At 35.7% G+C, this 13,711-nt stretch overlaps 1 protein-coding gene across 1 annotated transcript in view; it reads left to right on the top strand.

Moving 5' to 3' along the window:
• Nucleotides 1–1,502: 1,502 nt before the first annotated feature.
• The window catches only part of LOC148953915 (uncharacterized), a 49,125-nt gene continuing 36,916 nt past the window's right edge, over nucleotides 1,503–13,711 (top strand). Inside the window, exons 1-2 of the mRNA XM_089086017.1 lie at nucleotides 1,503–1,737; nucleotides 8,591–8,729. Coding sequence (XP_088942143.1) covers nucleotides 1,595–1,737; nucleotides 8,591–8,729 — 282 coding nt within the window. The 5' untranslated portion in view covers nucleotides 1,503–1,594. The remainder of the gene's footprint in view (nucleotides 1,738–8,590; nucleotides 8,730–13,711) is intronic.

Here is a 13,711-nt window from a genome sequence, read left to right on the forward strand (position 1 = left end):
TATTTTTTCAACTAAGTCAACTTTTGACAAAATTAATTTTTTTGCATTGGAACCACTGACATATCTCCCCCCCCCCCAACACCAGGGATGACTTTATTGTACAAATTGTTGAAGAGTGTTGAGAGATTGCTCATTAAAAAGAAATTCACTGTACCTAGTAAGCTTTACGAGTAAAAAATGAGATCGTGAACAGCAGCAAAGGGGTGTTTTCTGTCATTTTTCACATCAATAGCTAAATTTTTATTCAATAGGGCCCTAAATGCTTTAGAATAAGATTTCAAGGAAAAATTTTAGGGAAATGGCAGCTTTTTGGGAGGGTGTAAAGAAGAAAAAATTGAATAGAGTGGAATGGAGGAGGAGCTTGTATAACAGTGTTGGCCCCAGGCGGCTTGATGTTTCAGTAAATTGTAAGTAGAAGTATTAGTAGTAATCGGCATATTGTTTTTTTTTTCACCTTCATACTTTATGTCCATTAAAAGTTTTATTAATTTGTTTTTAATTTGATGCATAAAAAAACTAATTCTAAGTTCACCACAAAAATTATCGAATTGCTTATTTGGTGAATGAAGACGAGATAAACACCAATTTTTTGCTACAATGAGCTAAATCCTTACTTGGTGAAAATATTACTTGGAGGAGCTCCAGTGGCACTGTATGAAATCGATCCTAGTCTTAGCAAGAGGCAGTGCTTATAGTGAAGCCTATGGTGAAGAGCAAAAGGCTTCAATGTATTTTTTTTCCTGAGCCTCTTCCTATGAAAGGGGTGGTGATATAACCATCAGAGAATTCAAATTTGATTGAAAATTCAAAATTCTATTATCTTTTCTAAGTGTCTAAAATGATAGGACAACCAGGCCCCCGCCCACGTCTTTTTTTCACCAAATACATCCCACCAAAATTATGCTAAATCAATTTGGATTAAAACAGTCTGAACTGCCTCCATAGGCAATAAAACCCTTAGAGCACCAGGGCAAAGGCTGGAAGTTATACAAGCTACATATTAATAATGTTTAAGGTTTTTCATAAGTTTGACCTTCAAACACTAATTCAAGCTTAATAGATGCTCAACACTAACTAAGTTTGACTGAATTCATGCTGAAGTTTACTTGGGTCCATTATTCATGTTCAAACATACCTGAAATTGACTGAAAATCCTTTACAATTTGTCCGCCCAAGAATCAGTACATTAGTACCAAACGCATCGTATATTTTTTCTTGCAATTTTTCCGTTGTTGGCAATTTTTCCGTTGGGCTTCATCAATATAGCCTCAAAAGGGATTGTATATTGATTAGTAAGAGTTTAAATCTATAATGTATACGAAATATTCTTTACTATATGCTCTAATTGTAATAGCAGTTTATCTAGGAAAGCCACATGTTATCTCTACGCAAGACGGTTCTTAAGTGCATGCGCGCTTAGAAAATTTCCAATTTCGTCAATAGCCGTGTGTTCTAAACTGAATAGATAGATGATTGTCCTAAATCTGCCAAAAGCAGTGTATTGTGTCACATGAATGGTATCAGTTTTTTACTAAGTGTCTAGAGATTTTGTGAAATTTTATTTTAAGGTTGAATTAGTGACCAGAATCGGAATATGATTGATCCAAGTTCGTCAGAGGAGGAAAGTGATGAGGAAACTCAGCTTAGTTTTCCCTCTGATAGCCGGTCTGAAGGTCCTGGAAATTTTCCTGCGAACAACTTAGAGGTCCCTTATTTACCCGGAGCTGGAGTTCCAAGGTATGCTAATGTTCTTTACTACTTTAACCATTTAAAAAAAAATTAATCTAGGGGTTTATGTGATGTTATTCTCACTTGATCTTGCTGTTTTCAGGGTTTAAATGGGGGGAAAGGTCACTTAGCCACTTAAACAGAAGACCGGATTTACCTTCAGGAATAACTTTAGCGTGAATTTGAACCTGTAAAACATAAAGTAAAGTTAAGTGTGTTTTTTATATATCACTTCCAGAGTCCCAGAGTGAGCACTACCCCGCCCCACCACTATTCAGTGGTAATCAATTATTTGTTAAATCAATAACTTTTTTTCTATTCAACAATATTTTCATATCTATGAACGATCTGCACTTCATACCTTTTTGAGGATCCATATCCCGCACTTTCTGCGAAGGGGGGGGGGGGGGTATTCGGATGTTGGACTAACGGAACCTTCGCCTTGACAAATGCAGGATATTTGGTTTGTACATTGAACGCACACAATCAGAAACGGTTGGCTTTGAATGACGGCGAATTTAAAAAAAAAAAAAAAAAAAAAAAAAAAAAAAAAAAATCAAACGAGAGTGAGGTTGGGGACACTTTCCCTTATATGCAAGGTAATTTTTTTTCACTGTGGTTTTTACCGTCACTCTTTACTTTTTTTTGCGGTAAAACCTGCCTTTTTAATTGATTTTCTGTTTCATGTTATTTTGTTGTTGTTGTTTTTTTCTTCGGAAAAATACGGTTTCCTTTTATTCCCGCTCACTGGAATGGTAGTTAGGCCAATTTCATCACATAGAATTTCGGCACATAGAATTTGAATAATTGTTTAAAAAGAGAAAGGATTGAAATATTGGAGTTGCTCGCTAGAATTGGAGTTGTTCGCTAGTATACGTCGATGGCAGTTCATAATTTTTTGGATTTTTTGCAAATCGCAGATATTGGCGATCTTATTATTTCGATTTAATTATTTCGATTTAAAAAAAAAATAATAAAATATACATTTATGTGTGCAACTCTTTCACATGTCTGCGTTCCTTTAGTGAAAACTGTTCAAACCAACTTATTAAGAGCAGTCGAAACTTTGGGTAAAAATAAGCTTTTTGAACAAACGCCCCTCCCCCCATTGGAAAATTTGTTGTGTTATTTCGCGCTACTGTATTTCAGTTAGTGACAAAGGGAATAGCGTTTTGACCTAAATTTATTAAAGCAGTAATAAAAAACCCTACAGTTTTCACCTCAATTACAACTGGTTCTAAACTTTCCTGCATGAAAAAAGGTGAAGCAGGGGAAAAAATGTTGACTACGACTCCACCAATTATTGAAGGTTGCCGCTCCACTCTGAGTAGCTCTAGGTTTCTTTTTTCTGCGGTCAAACTAGCGCCCAATCATAATCTTTTTGTCTAGATTAAACTACCAGAATAAGAAAATTTATGGTAAAAAAAAAGTTTGGGAATATTTGCTTAATACATTAAGATTTATTACTATTGAGCCATGAAGTCGATAATATCGTTGTTCACCTATTAACTATTAACCCGTTTGAATTGTCCTTGAGTGTATTTCGAGCTTACAGCTCAATCGCTATTGTACTCGAGTCGCTATGTGATAATTCGTTTATCATATTACCCAGTGTAATTTAACCTAAGCTTGTTACTCAGTGGATTTGGAGCTTTAAGTTCAGGTGCTATGGTAATTGAGTCAATCTCATAGTATAGTATGACGGCATTAGACCCATAAGGTCCAAACTGGTGGTGTTGATTTCTGAGTCGTGGTATTTCAGCCAGGAAGTGCAATGGGGGGGGGGCTGTGACCAGCCATCCTGTGCTTTCGCACACCCTCCAGTTTGTGCACACGGAGTCACACTTTTGTGCACACTTTTGCACACACTGACTCACTATATGGTAATTCATCTACCATATTGTTCAGTGTATTTCAGCTTGAGCTTGTTACTCAGTGTATTTCAAATTTGAAGCTCAGTCGCTATATGGTAGTTTACTGAGTTCTACCATTGACAAATAAATAGAAACATGGCAGCTTAAACTTTCATTGGACCCAAGAAACAATGGCAGTAATCTAAAGCCGTTTTATTTAGTTGCTTTTGTCAGTTACTTTGTACAAAATAAGGTAAACACATATCATCTGGTTAAATTTATAAAACCTGTTAGAATAGAATCGAATTTAACTAAAACTTATAATAAATTGTGCTGGGAATTACCCAGAGAAATGCTAAAAAGAGAACAAAGCCCGCATATTGGGCCAATAATTTAAAGATATCAATATATACTTTTAAGAAAAAAAAAGGAATAGAGAGCTGCTCTGGGTCAGACAAACACAGGCTAGACAAGCTCAGAAAATTTTTAACGACAAAAAAGAAGTGCCTATTCAATTGGTCTCTTTGAATCTTGACTATCATAGCACTCAAAATGCTTCAATGCGTGAAGATCTCATTTTCAAGCTATTGAATGTTTTTTTTTTCTTGTATTTCTTTATTGAAATGTAGTGACCAATTTATTGGTAACTGATAGCAAATACACAGTAATCCATGCTCTTCATTCAGAGTGCTTAGGTAGGTATCAGAGGCAAAGATCAAGCGTTGCCTATAGTAAAGTGGGCGTGCACCTTCCATGTGTTATTTTATATTTATGTTTCTTCCCCGGCCACTTTGTATGGCAGGGATGGTTGTAAAAACATGGATAGGGACTCATTCCATTGGAATTCGAACTTTGTAGTGCCTTTTTGGGACTGAAAATTACTGAAGTACAGCTATCCCCCTTCTTATGCCCAATATCGCTATCCACCACCCGTAACCTCGTACGATATTGAACCATGGTTTTGAGATAGTCATTTATTCAAAATAGACTAAAGGTCCAATAGATGTGCCTCGAGGGATATATTTTCCGCAGGATTGTCGGACAAAGGCCGTAAATTATGTAAATTGTCAATTATTTATATTTAGGTTCTAGATTGGAAAAAGGGGGCACGTTTAATCTTGGGTGTCTGATGCCCTCAAACTAACTTTTCAATTATTTTTGGCTCCTCTTGGCCTAGAGACTCCTGCAAGTTTAAAATTGACCAGGAACAAAACGGTTTATGGCCCTTTTCTCCACCTTTTAGCATCCTCCTTCATGTGGCCCTCTTAGCACAGGCAATGAATTTTCATAGTGTTCCACTAATTTTGATCACTTTCTGGCCCCTTATTTGAAGGCCTGTTCCCCCTGCCGAAAAAAGATTTGTGGGTCTTTGTTTAGGGTTCATCTTCGGGGGAACCAAATTCTCTTTCCAATTTTATATTCAGTATTAAATTCTCTATGAATTTTCTATATATAGAAAGCCGACTCATAATGATCGATATCTACATTTCTCTTCCCATCACCCTTCTTCTGTGAAAAGAGGGGTAATAATCTCTTTAATCGATAGAGTTTTTAAAATTGTTTCTCGTAATCATATAAATTCTGAATTAAATTATGTCAAGGTTATTCTTTTCTGCAATGGCTACCCAATCAAACTTATTGAAAGTATCATAGATAGACTATTAAAAAAGATAAAACAACAAAATAGGGAGCCTGTCCCCCTTGATTCAGTTACCCCGGCAATTGAGAAAAAAAAACTTTCATCACTTTATCATACATCCCGAAACTTGGCGATAAACTTGGAAAAATTTGAAAAAAAACATAATCTCTCTATTACTTTGAAAACCGAACAAAAAGTTGAACACTTTTTCAACTCAGGAAAGGATAAAACTGACCCTGTACTGGGTAGTGGTGTCTACAGAATCCCGTGTTCTTGTGGGAAATTTTACATTGGTAAGACCCATCAACAACTAGGTGAACGTTTGCCTGAGCACAAAATTTCAATAGATAAGTCCCTGAGATTAAAAAAAAACAATGACAACTTTGATTCGGCATTGGCTTCGCATATTTTCGTAAATCCGACCCATCTGATTCTTTTTGACGAGGCAACCTAAATATCAACTGTAAATGGCCTATCACAAAATTTTAAAGAGGTAATTGAGATTAAAAAAAAAAATACACGAACCAAAATTTAGCAATAAATAGAGATACTGGAGATATCTCATCCAATTTACGAGAGTTTAATTTTGAAGGACTCAATATTTTCACCCGGTATAACTTAAAAGAACCTTTTTTGCATATCTAATGAAAACCGAAACTGTAGACCAGCTAAAACTATTGCAAGGCAAAGAATTCTTGCTCAATCATCTTGGTAAATTCTTTTTCATTAATTCCTGCCTGGTTTTTATTTAGTGTCTGTTCTGTCTGTGTCGGGTAAACTTCGAAAGGTTAGATTTTCGTTTTTTTTTTCTTTCTTTTTCTTCTTTTTTGTTTAGCACTGAGGACGGCTTGGCGGAGGTCCTTGTCGAAATATTTGCTTATTTCTTCTTCTTTGTGGTTCACCACTGGCTGACAAAATCCTCGTTTTTTCACTCTTTGTGATTTTATTTTTCATTTTGTTAGTTTCTTTCCTCTCTGAGTTTCATTTCTTAAAGCCGCTATTCATTGGACCAAATAGACTTTAATGCAATTCTTTGGGGGGAGAGGGGTGTAAGCCCACCCTACCTCCGAAAATAGGATCCAGAAAAGGGCAAAAAACTTTTAAAGACTGGTTTAAACTTTTAAGTGCCATTGCCTGGGCGAAGGGGACCGTACATTTTGTTGGGATGGGGAGGGGGCGATTTTCTTTAAACTTGTTCTCCTTGATAAGTCTAAAACTTACAGTCGTAAATCCAAGAGGCGCCTAGTGTATTTTTTTTTTCGAACACAGATTGGCAAACTTTATGGTATTTACTGAATGTCTTGAAAGTCAAATTTCGACAGCGACAAGAGAACCATACTGAATAAAGAACATTTTCAATTTAAAAGTTTATCGGTTCGCGGTGTTTAAAATCAGCGCAATATTTGTCTTTGTTCATCCTATAGCCTACCATCCGTCATTTAAAAAAAAAATATAACAAGCCACAGGAACAGAATTTCCTCCAGTAAAAATGTTACTTACTGTTCAAAGAAAAGCTAAAAAAAATTAGTAATATCAAGAGGAAATAAAACGGACAACAATGCAGAAGTCCTTTCAATAAAAATATAGCTTGTTAAGAAAACCTTCAGAAATTCTTCAATTCACCTAAATATTTTTGCAATTCTGATCCAGATGGGACTTAGAATTTATTCACGTCAAAGTGGCCAGCTGAATCAAAAGACACCACATGGCGCCAGTTAAGCAAAATAATGTAACCGTAATGTATCGGAAATGGCTCGGTGAATCAAGTTTAAACTTTCATGGAATCGTAGGTCTAAACCAATTGGACCTTAAATTTTTAATTAAGGACAGCAGCAGAGGAGGAGGGGTGCTGAAATTGTGTCGTCTCCGATCCATCCAAACCTGTTTCCTCTGTAGGCTCCTATGAAGCATAGAATTTATTCACTGTTAAGTAATGAGGTAAATAAAAAAAACTGTAGGTGTTACCAAGGTATTAAAACAGCATATCTGCAATATCTCAGGAAATACCTGGGTAATCAATTTGAAACTTTCAGGGAGAATTAGAGCAGGAGGGGGAAGGTGAATCTTGATTTTTACTTGAGGGGAAGGAGCAGGGGGCCACAGATTTGTATTGTGTCTGCTTGAAATTGTTGGTGCTAAGAGTCCTTGTGGGACATGAATCTTTATCGAGCGAAGTATCGATGCAAATTGAAAGAAAATAGGTTCCGCCCAGGCTATTAAAATAAAGTGTATTGGCGCTATCTCAGGTACAGTTTTGGGGATTGAGCGTAAATGGGAAGTGGTGGTGAGCCAACTGATCTTCGAATCAAAATTCAATTACATTCCAACCTTTTAGCTCATTTGCAGAAAAACTGGAAGATCATCACAAGTAGTAGCTCATACATAGAACTAACAATAAGACTGTGTAAGTATAAAAAAAAATTAAAAGATATTTAATTTGAAAAAAAAAAAAGCTTCCAAGGAAATTTATATGACGACTTAAGCCTAAAACTAGCAGGAATTGCTGTGGATGAATTAATAAAACCCAAAAACGAACAGAAATTATTATGATTTGATTACTGAAACCACAAAACGGACATAAATTAAAATGAATGAGCACATCAGATGCTACTGAAACAGAAATGAAATACAAAAACAACAGATAATACTATGGACGATCTTAAAATGAACAGAAATGGACACAAATAAGAGTAGGGCTGTTGCTCCCCCCTCTAAATCCTCCTTAAGACCATAGTGTCATTTGCGCTTGACTGGATACTTGGAGTTTGAGCAGTATGCTATTTATTTGTCATACCAACATCGAAACAGGAAAATAATATCGCACTGCCAAGTAGGTCTTTAAAGTAAAAGCTAACATAAATAAGAGCTGGGCCAATCTTCATTTCAACCCTTCTAGAAAGCATGATTGTCATTTGTGCTTTACCTGAAGCAATATGTATTTTGAACAGTCTGGTTTTTCTTGTCAAAAATCGCCATAAAAAGGACGATTAAATCAATAATAAAAATTACAGAACGAACAAATATTTCGTTGGATAAATTACTCTTGTGATTTTCAATCTAGGATATTCGGCCCTTTGAGAAGACAATATTACTAAGTTAACTTTTCACATTGTTTGAAATTTTTGCTTCAAGGCACTCGATTGCTTCCTGTTCACATAGTTACAAGCATACACTCTTATATAATTTAACTCTCTATATAATTCTTATGGTTGAAATGTATTTGAATTAGTTGAAAGTCCTAAAAAGGTCGGATATGTTTTCCAACACTTCTTTAATAATAATTTTTATTTCATTATGTTTTCTGTATTGAGCTTGGACTTAGAATCAAAGTGTTGAGATTAAGGCAGCTGATTTTTTTTTTCTATTGCAGATCTGCATCTCCAAGTGGAATATCTGGCTCAGACGCTTTGAGTCTTCCATCAGGAAATGCCTCGAGAACAAACTCCCTACCAAGGCCGACGTCTCCAAGTCCGTCCTTGACCAGTGAAAGGGTTGAACAGGATTTGCAGGTACTTTGTTTTTTGGTTGGAATAAGTTTTGGCGATTTTGTTTTTATATATGGTGAAACTTTATGGACTTATATTTTTACCTTCATCGTAAGTACTGATACTTCCCTTTTACTCCTAATTCCACTTTATATAAATACCAATGCACTGCTCGAAGGCCTGTGGAATACAAGTGAGTCATTTGTCGATACATATAACAGAATTTTCAGAGATTTAGAGTCCAGGAAAAGAGTATCTTGAAAACTTATGGGAATAGATTTAATCAAATGAGTTTATATTTTTTTTTCAGCAAAGGTGACAACTCTTAAAATTAGCTGCACTAGAAACAGAACCTTTATGGTAGATGCTATGCCCAAGCTCTGCACAAAGGGACACTAAAGACCAATCAGTGACCTAAGTCCCGTTTATAAGATTCCCTGATCTTCAAATGCTTTTTCCCGATCCTCAGTTGCTATTCTTGACGATTCTAATGCAAAATAAAATAGTTAAGGAACGACTAAAAAAAAATAATTAAAAATGCCCTAAAATGACACTAACGACCGTATAGCTAAGAAAGTCCCCTTTAAAAGCTGTTCTGAATGAAAGAAAAATTATTAAGGGAAGCAACAGATGGTGGGGGGCTAAAATTGTGTCGTCTCCGATCCACCCAAATCTATTTCCTCTGTAAGCCCCAATGAAACATAGAATTTAATTTCTTAGAAAAGACAAAGAGCGTATCCCTTAGAATAGTTCTACTAAATATTCCTCAAAATGTGCATATAATAAAATCTTTCTATTTTGGGTTAGGCTATATAAAAACGACCTAAAATTTTGGAGGAGATAATGGGAGGTGATCAATTCAGAATAAATACACATGCAGGGATTAAGGAGTACTCTTCACCTGTCAGCATCAGTAAAATTACGGCTATGAAAACCTTGTCAAAATAATAATATTAATTTTAGAAACATCTATTTTACGCATTTTATGCTCTCTAGCAATCAGAAAAACTTGATAATTAAGAATAAAAGACAAATTAATGTGTTACTTTTTCAAAAAGTTTAGAATTCAAACTTCATAAAAGAGGCTGGAATTGAGCAGTACTGTCTGTTGGTTTCAGCTTCAGTTACATTACCGCCATAACAAACTTCTAATAGTACTAGTTTTAATTTTAATAAAATTAATCTTGTGCAATTTATACCCCCTTATGGCTATAGTAATGTGACAAGTAGGTTTAGAACATAAATTTATGCGTAACTTGTATAATAAATTCAAAATTCAAAATTCGTATCAAGTGTCTTTCTTCAGTCCTGTTATATTTTCGATGAAACAGCTTGTGAGACAAAACTCCGTTAAAGTAATCTATTATAACAACTTGTAGACTAACACATGTTCCTGATTCCTTTTTTTGGGGGGGGGGAGGGGAGGTGCGTATTAAAAGAAAATCGGTTTAGAAAAATGATCGCCTAAAAAACAGATGATTTTCAAGGGAAACTACATTAAAATTAAAGACAAGGAGAAATGAAGTGCTATAATAGTTCAAACTTAAAACTAACAGAAATCACTACCAAAGAAAATATAAGACCCAAGACCATTTAAAATTAAAATGAACAATCGAGTGAATCTTGAAACAAATAGAAATTACCATAGACAGGAGTAGGGCTACCGCCATCTAATTTTTTTGAAGACCAGATCATCATTTGTGCAGTTAGTAGCCCTACGCTTGTTTTTGTTAATCTGTGTTCGTCTTGAGTTTGGCTTGATTATATATTTTAATTCCTGTTCTTTTGGGTCTCATTTATTCACTGATAGTAAGTTCTGCTCGTTTTAGGTTTTGAATTAATTTATGACGTTATTTCTGCTCGGGTTTTGTTTAAAATATATAGTTACTTTTCTTTGAAAAACTTCGTCTTTAGAGATTTTTTCTTTTAAATTACTTTCAGATGGTTTTTAATTTACATAATTTTTTCTTAGCTAGTTAATAATAGGTACATTTTTAAAGAATTTTTCTTTAGTCTCTTTGCTTAAGAATCAAGATTTTGGCTTTCTATTTATATTTTAAACAAACTTAAAATACTCAGATTATACTATTTATGTTATAATGCTTGCAATTTGTTGTAAAAACCTTATTGCATTATATTTTGTTTTATCTGCTTTTTTGTTGAAATAAGTGCATTTGGAAGTGATTTATTAGAAAGAGTACTGCTGTTTTGGTTAAAAAGGAAACTAAAAGTAGACTGTCAAGAATTCGTACAACCACATTTATTTCCCAGTCCAGGTTTTCTTGACTCAGAAATTTTAACTAAGGTATCATCATGGCCCGCAGTTTAAAATGAAAAAGAAAAGTTAAAAAGAAAATTAAAAATAGAAAGTTCTATTGGCTCTGAAATTTTTTTTGAGTGTCTTCTGCCTAACCCGGAAATTTCACGCTGAAAGGAGAAAAATAATGCTTCATTGATTTTGAACTTTCAGGAATCAATACTAGCCAAATTTTTTTTTAAAAATTTTTTCTCCTTCTATAAAAACCTTATATGCCCCCGGGGCATAATTTACACCCCTTACTCTCAGAGCTATAAGGGGGTTATCATCCTTCAAGACCTAATTTCCAGAACTTTCAACTACGTTGAAAAGTGGATATCTCAAAATTCTGATTGTATGTGTTTGGGGAAAGGGTGGGCAAGAGAGGAGTATTAGTTACCCTCCAATCACTTTCAACTATTAAAATGGGCACTAACCCTTTCAATTTCCAATTCCTCCTTCTTTTGAGCCATATTTCAGAATATTCTGATTTTTATTAAGGTCTTTCTGTCTCTGTCTATATGTCGTATTAGATACAAATTTATCAGAGACGAAAAAAATTGATCCCCTTTTCGGGCATCACAATCCAATGCAGCCATATTTAGTTCTAAATTTACGGTCTGCCTACGGGTCCATCTGACCATGTGGACCCAAGATGTTGCAGATTTTTTAGTTGTTCCCGATATGTTGAAGATATGCCATTTGAAAGCCTTGATACTTGGCTTCTCCAGGTTTAATTCTGTCTTGGTTAAAATTAGAGGTTCACAGCTTTCTAATATCCACTGAAAATCTCAACTTAATCCACCAAGCTGTTCCTGAGATTATGCAGATATGCTTTTTTGATAACCTGGTTACGCAGCCATTTTCAGAAGTTTCAACTTGATGCCTAAAGCCGTTCTCAGGATGATTCTAGGTAATTACCCCCCAAAAATATCTCCCCGCGGAAAATACCCCCTCAGAAAACACCCCTTCGAAAAATACCTCCCTCCCGTGGAGAATCCCCCCGAGGAAAATACCCCCCCCCCCCGCAAAATACCTCGATTCGCTGCTGGTTTGCATTCAATCTCTTTCATCTTATTAAAAAAGGACTATAAATCTTAATGTCTGTTTAAATGAGTACCCTCCAAAGTTTCTACGACCTTGAGGTGGAGGTGGGGATCAGGAAGGGGCAGTCCCTTTCCTCTACGGAATAAATTCTACTCGTATTGGGGTCTAATGTTACTTTTTACTTTCATAATACATTGTAGAGCAGAAACATTCCCATAAATCAAGAGGGATTGAATATCAATTTCACATTTTGATGTGATATAAAATGCCCTCCCCCCTCCCTGCAAAAAAAAACTAGTTCTAAAAGAGAGGAAAGGAGAGGGTGGAGGTAGAAATTGATATATAATCCCCAGGGCCGTATCCAGGACTTTTTTTGGGGGGGGGGGGTATTATTTTGGAGGGGGGGTAAAAAAAATCATTAAAAAAGGTGAAGTTGATATCTAATCCTCTTGACTTCTGAGAATATTTCTGGTCAGACGAGGGGGCAGTCCCCCCCCCTATATGAAATAAATTCTGCTCCTTTTGGGTTTTAATGTTACTCTTTGCTTTCATAATAACCGCCTAGACCAGAAATATTACCAGAAATCCAGAGAGATGAAATATCAATTTCAAATTTTGATGTGTTTTTCTACCCCCCCCCCCCCGACAGAATAACGTTAATTCTAAGGGAGAGATGAAGGTGAAGATAGACGTTTATGTATAAACCCCAGGGCCGTATCTAGAACTTTCTTTGGGGAGATAGAAAAAAACTAAAAAACGCATCAAAAATGTTAAATTGATATTTAATCTCTCTTGATTTCTGGGAACATTTCTGGTCTATGCTGTTATTATGAAAGTAAAGAGTAACATTAAACCCCAAAATGAACAGAATTTTTTATAGGAGGGAGACCGCCCCTTCCTCATCCCCCACCTCCACCTCATGGTTGTAAAAACATCCATCAGAATCATTCCATCAGAAATTTAGAATTCTAAGTCGAAATTGATTTAAGACCAACCAGCCGCGGGGGTTATTTCATGGGGGTTGTTTCCCACGGCGGAAGGTCTTTTCCGGGGTATTTTCCAGGGGATGTTTCCGTGGGGGTAATTTTGCAGGTGGTTGACGCTTGCTTCCCCCATGATGTTGCAGATAAGTTTCTTTCATCACCTGGGAATACATAGTGTCTTTTGATTTTCCCTGCTTCTTAACCGTGAATAGATTTTGGGTCCTATAGAGGCTTCTGATGGAAAAACGTTTAGGTTGATCAAAGGAAGAAACAATTTTGCCCCCTTTACCTCCTGCTCTGAAGTTTTATGTTGATACTCCAAGCCATTACAGATAAATTTTAGATACAATAGCCTCGTGCCATATATTGTCTTCTATTTCGCTACTAAGATGTGATTGAATAGAATTCTCAAAGAGCCTTATAGTGCAAAAACGTCCAGATAGACCGAGAGCGTAACATTTTCATAACAATATATCTGTAATGGCGTAAAATTCTTTTCTTTCGCATTTTTAAGAGTTTCAACTCCATTCTCTGATCTGTTTCCGGGATATCATATGTATTGCATTTAGATAACCTGTATACACACAGCGTCTGATTTTTCTCCCCCCCTCTCCTCCCAAGTCCATCGGTAAATTTATGCATATTCATATAGTCTAGCTAGGAAGAAAGTGAGTGCGTCA

This window comes from Artemia sp. Qi Xiang Cuo, chromosome 3 (genome assembly GCF_049724085.1).
Source record: "Artemia sp. Qi Xiang Cuo chromosome 3, ASM4972408v1, whole genome shotgun sequence".
Lineage (NCBI taxonomy): Eukaryota > Metazoa > Arthropoda > Branchiopoda > Anostraca > Artemiidae > Artemia > Artemia sp. Qi Xiang Cuo.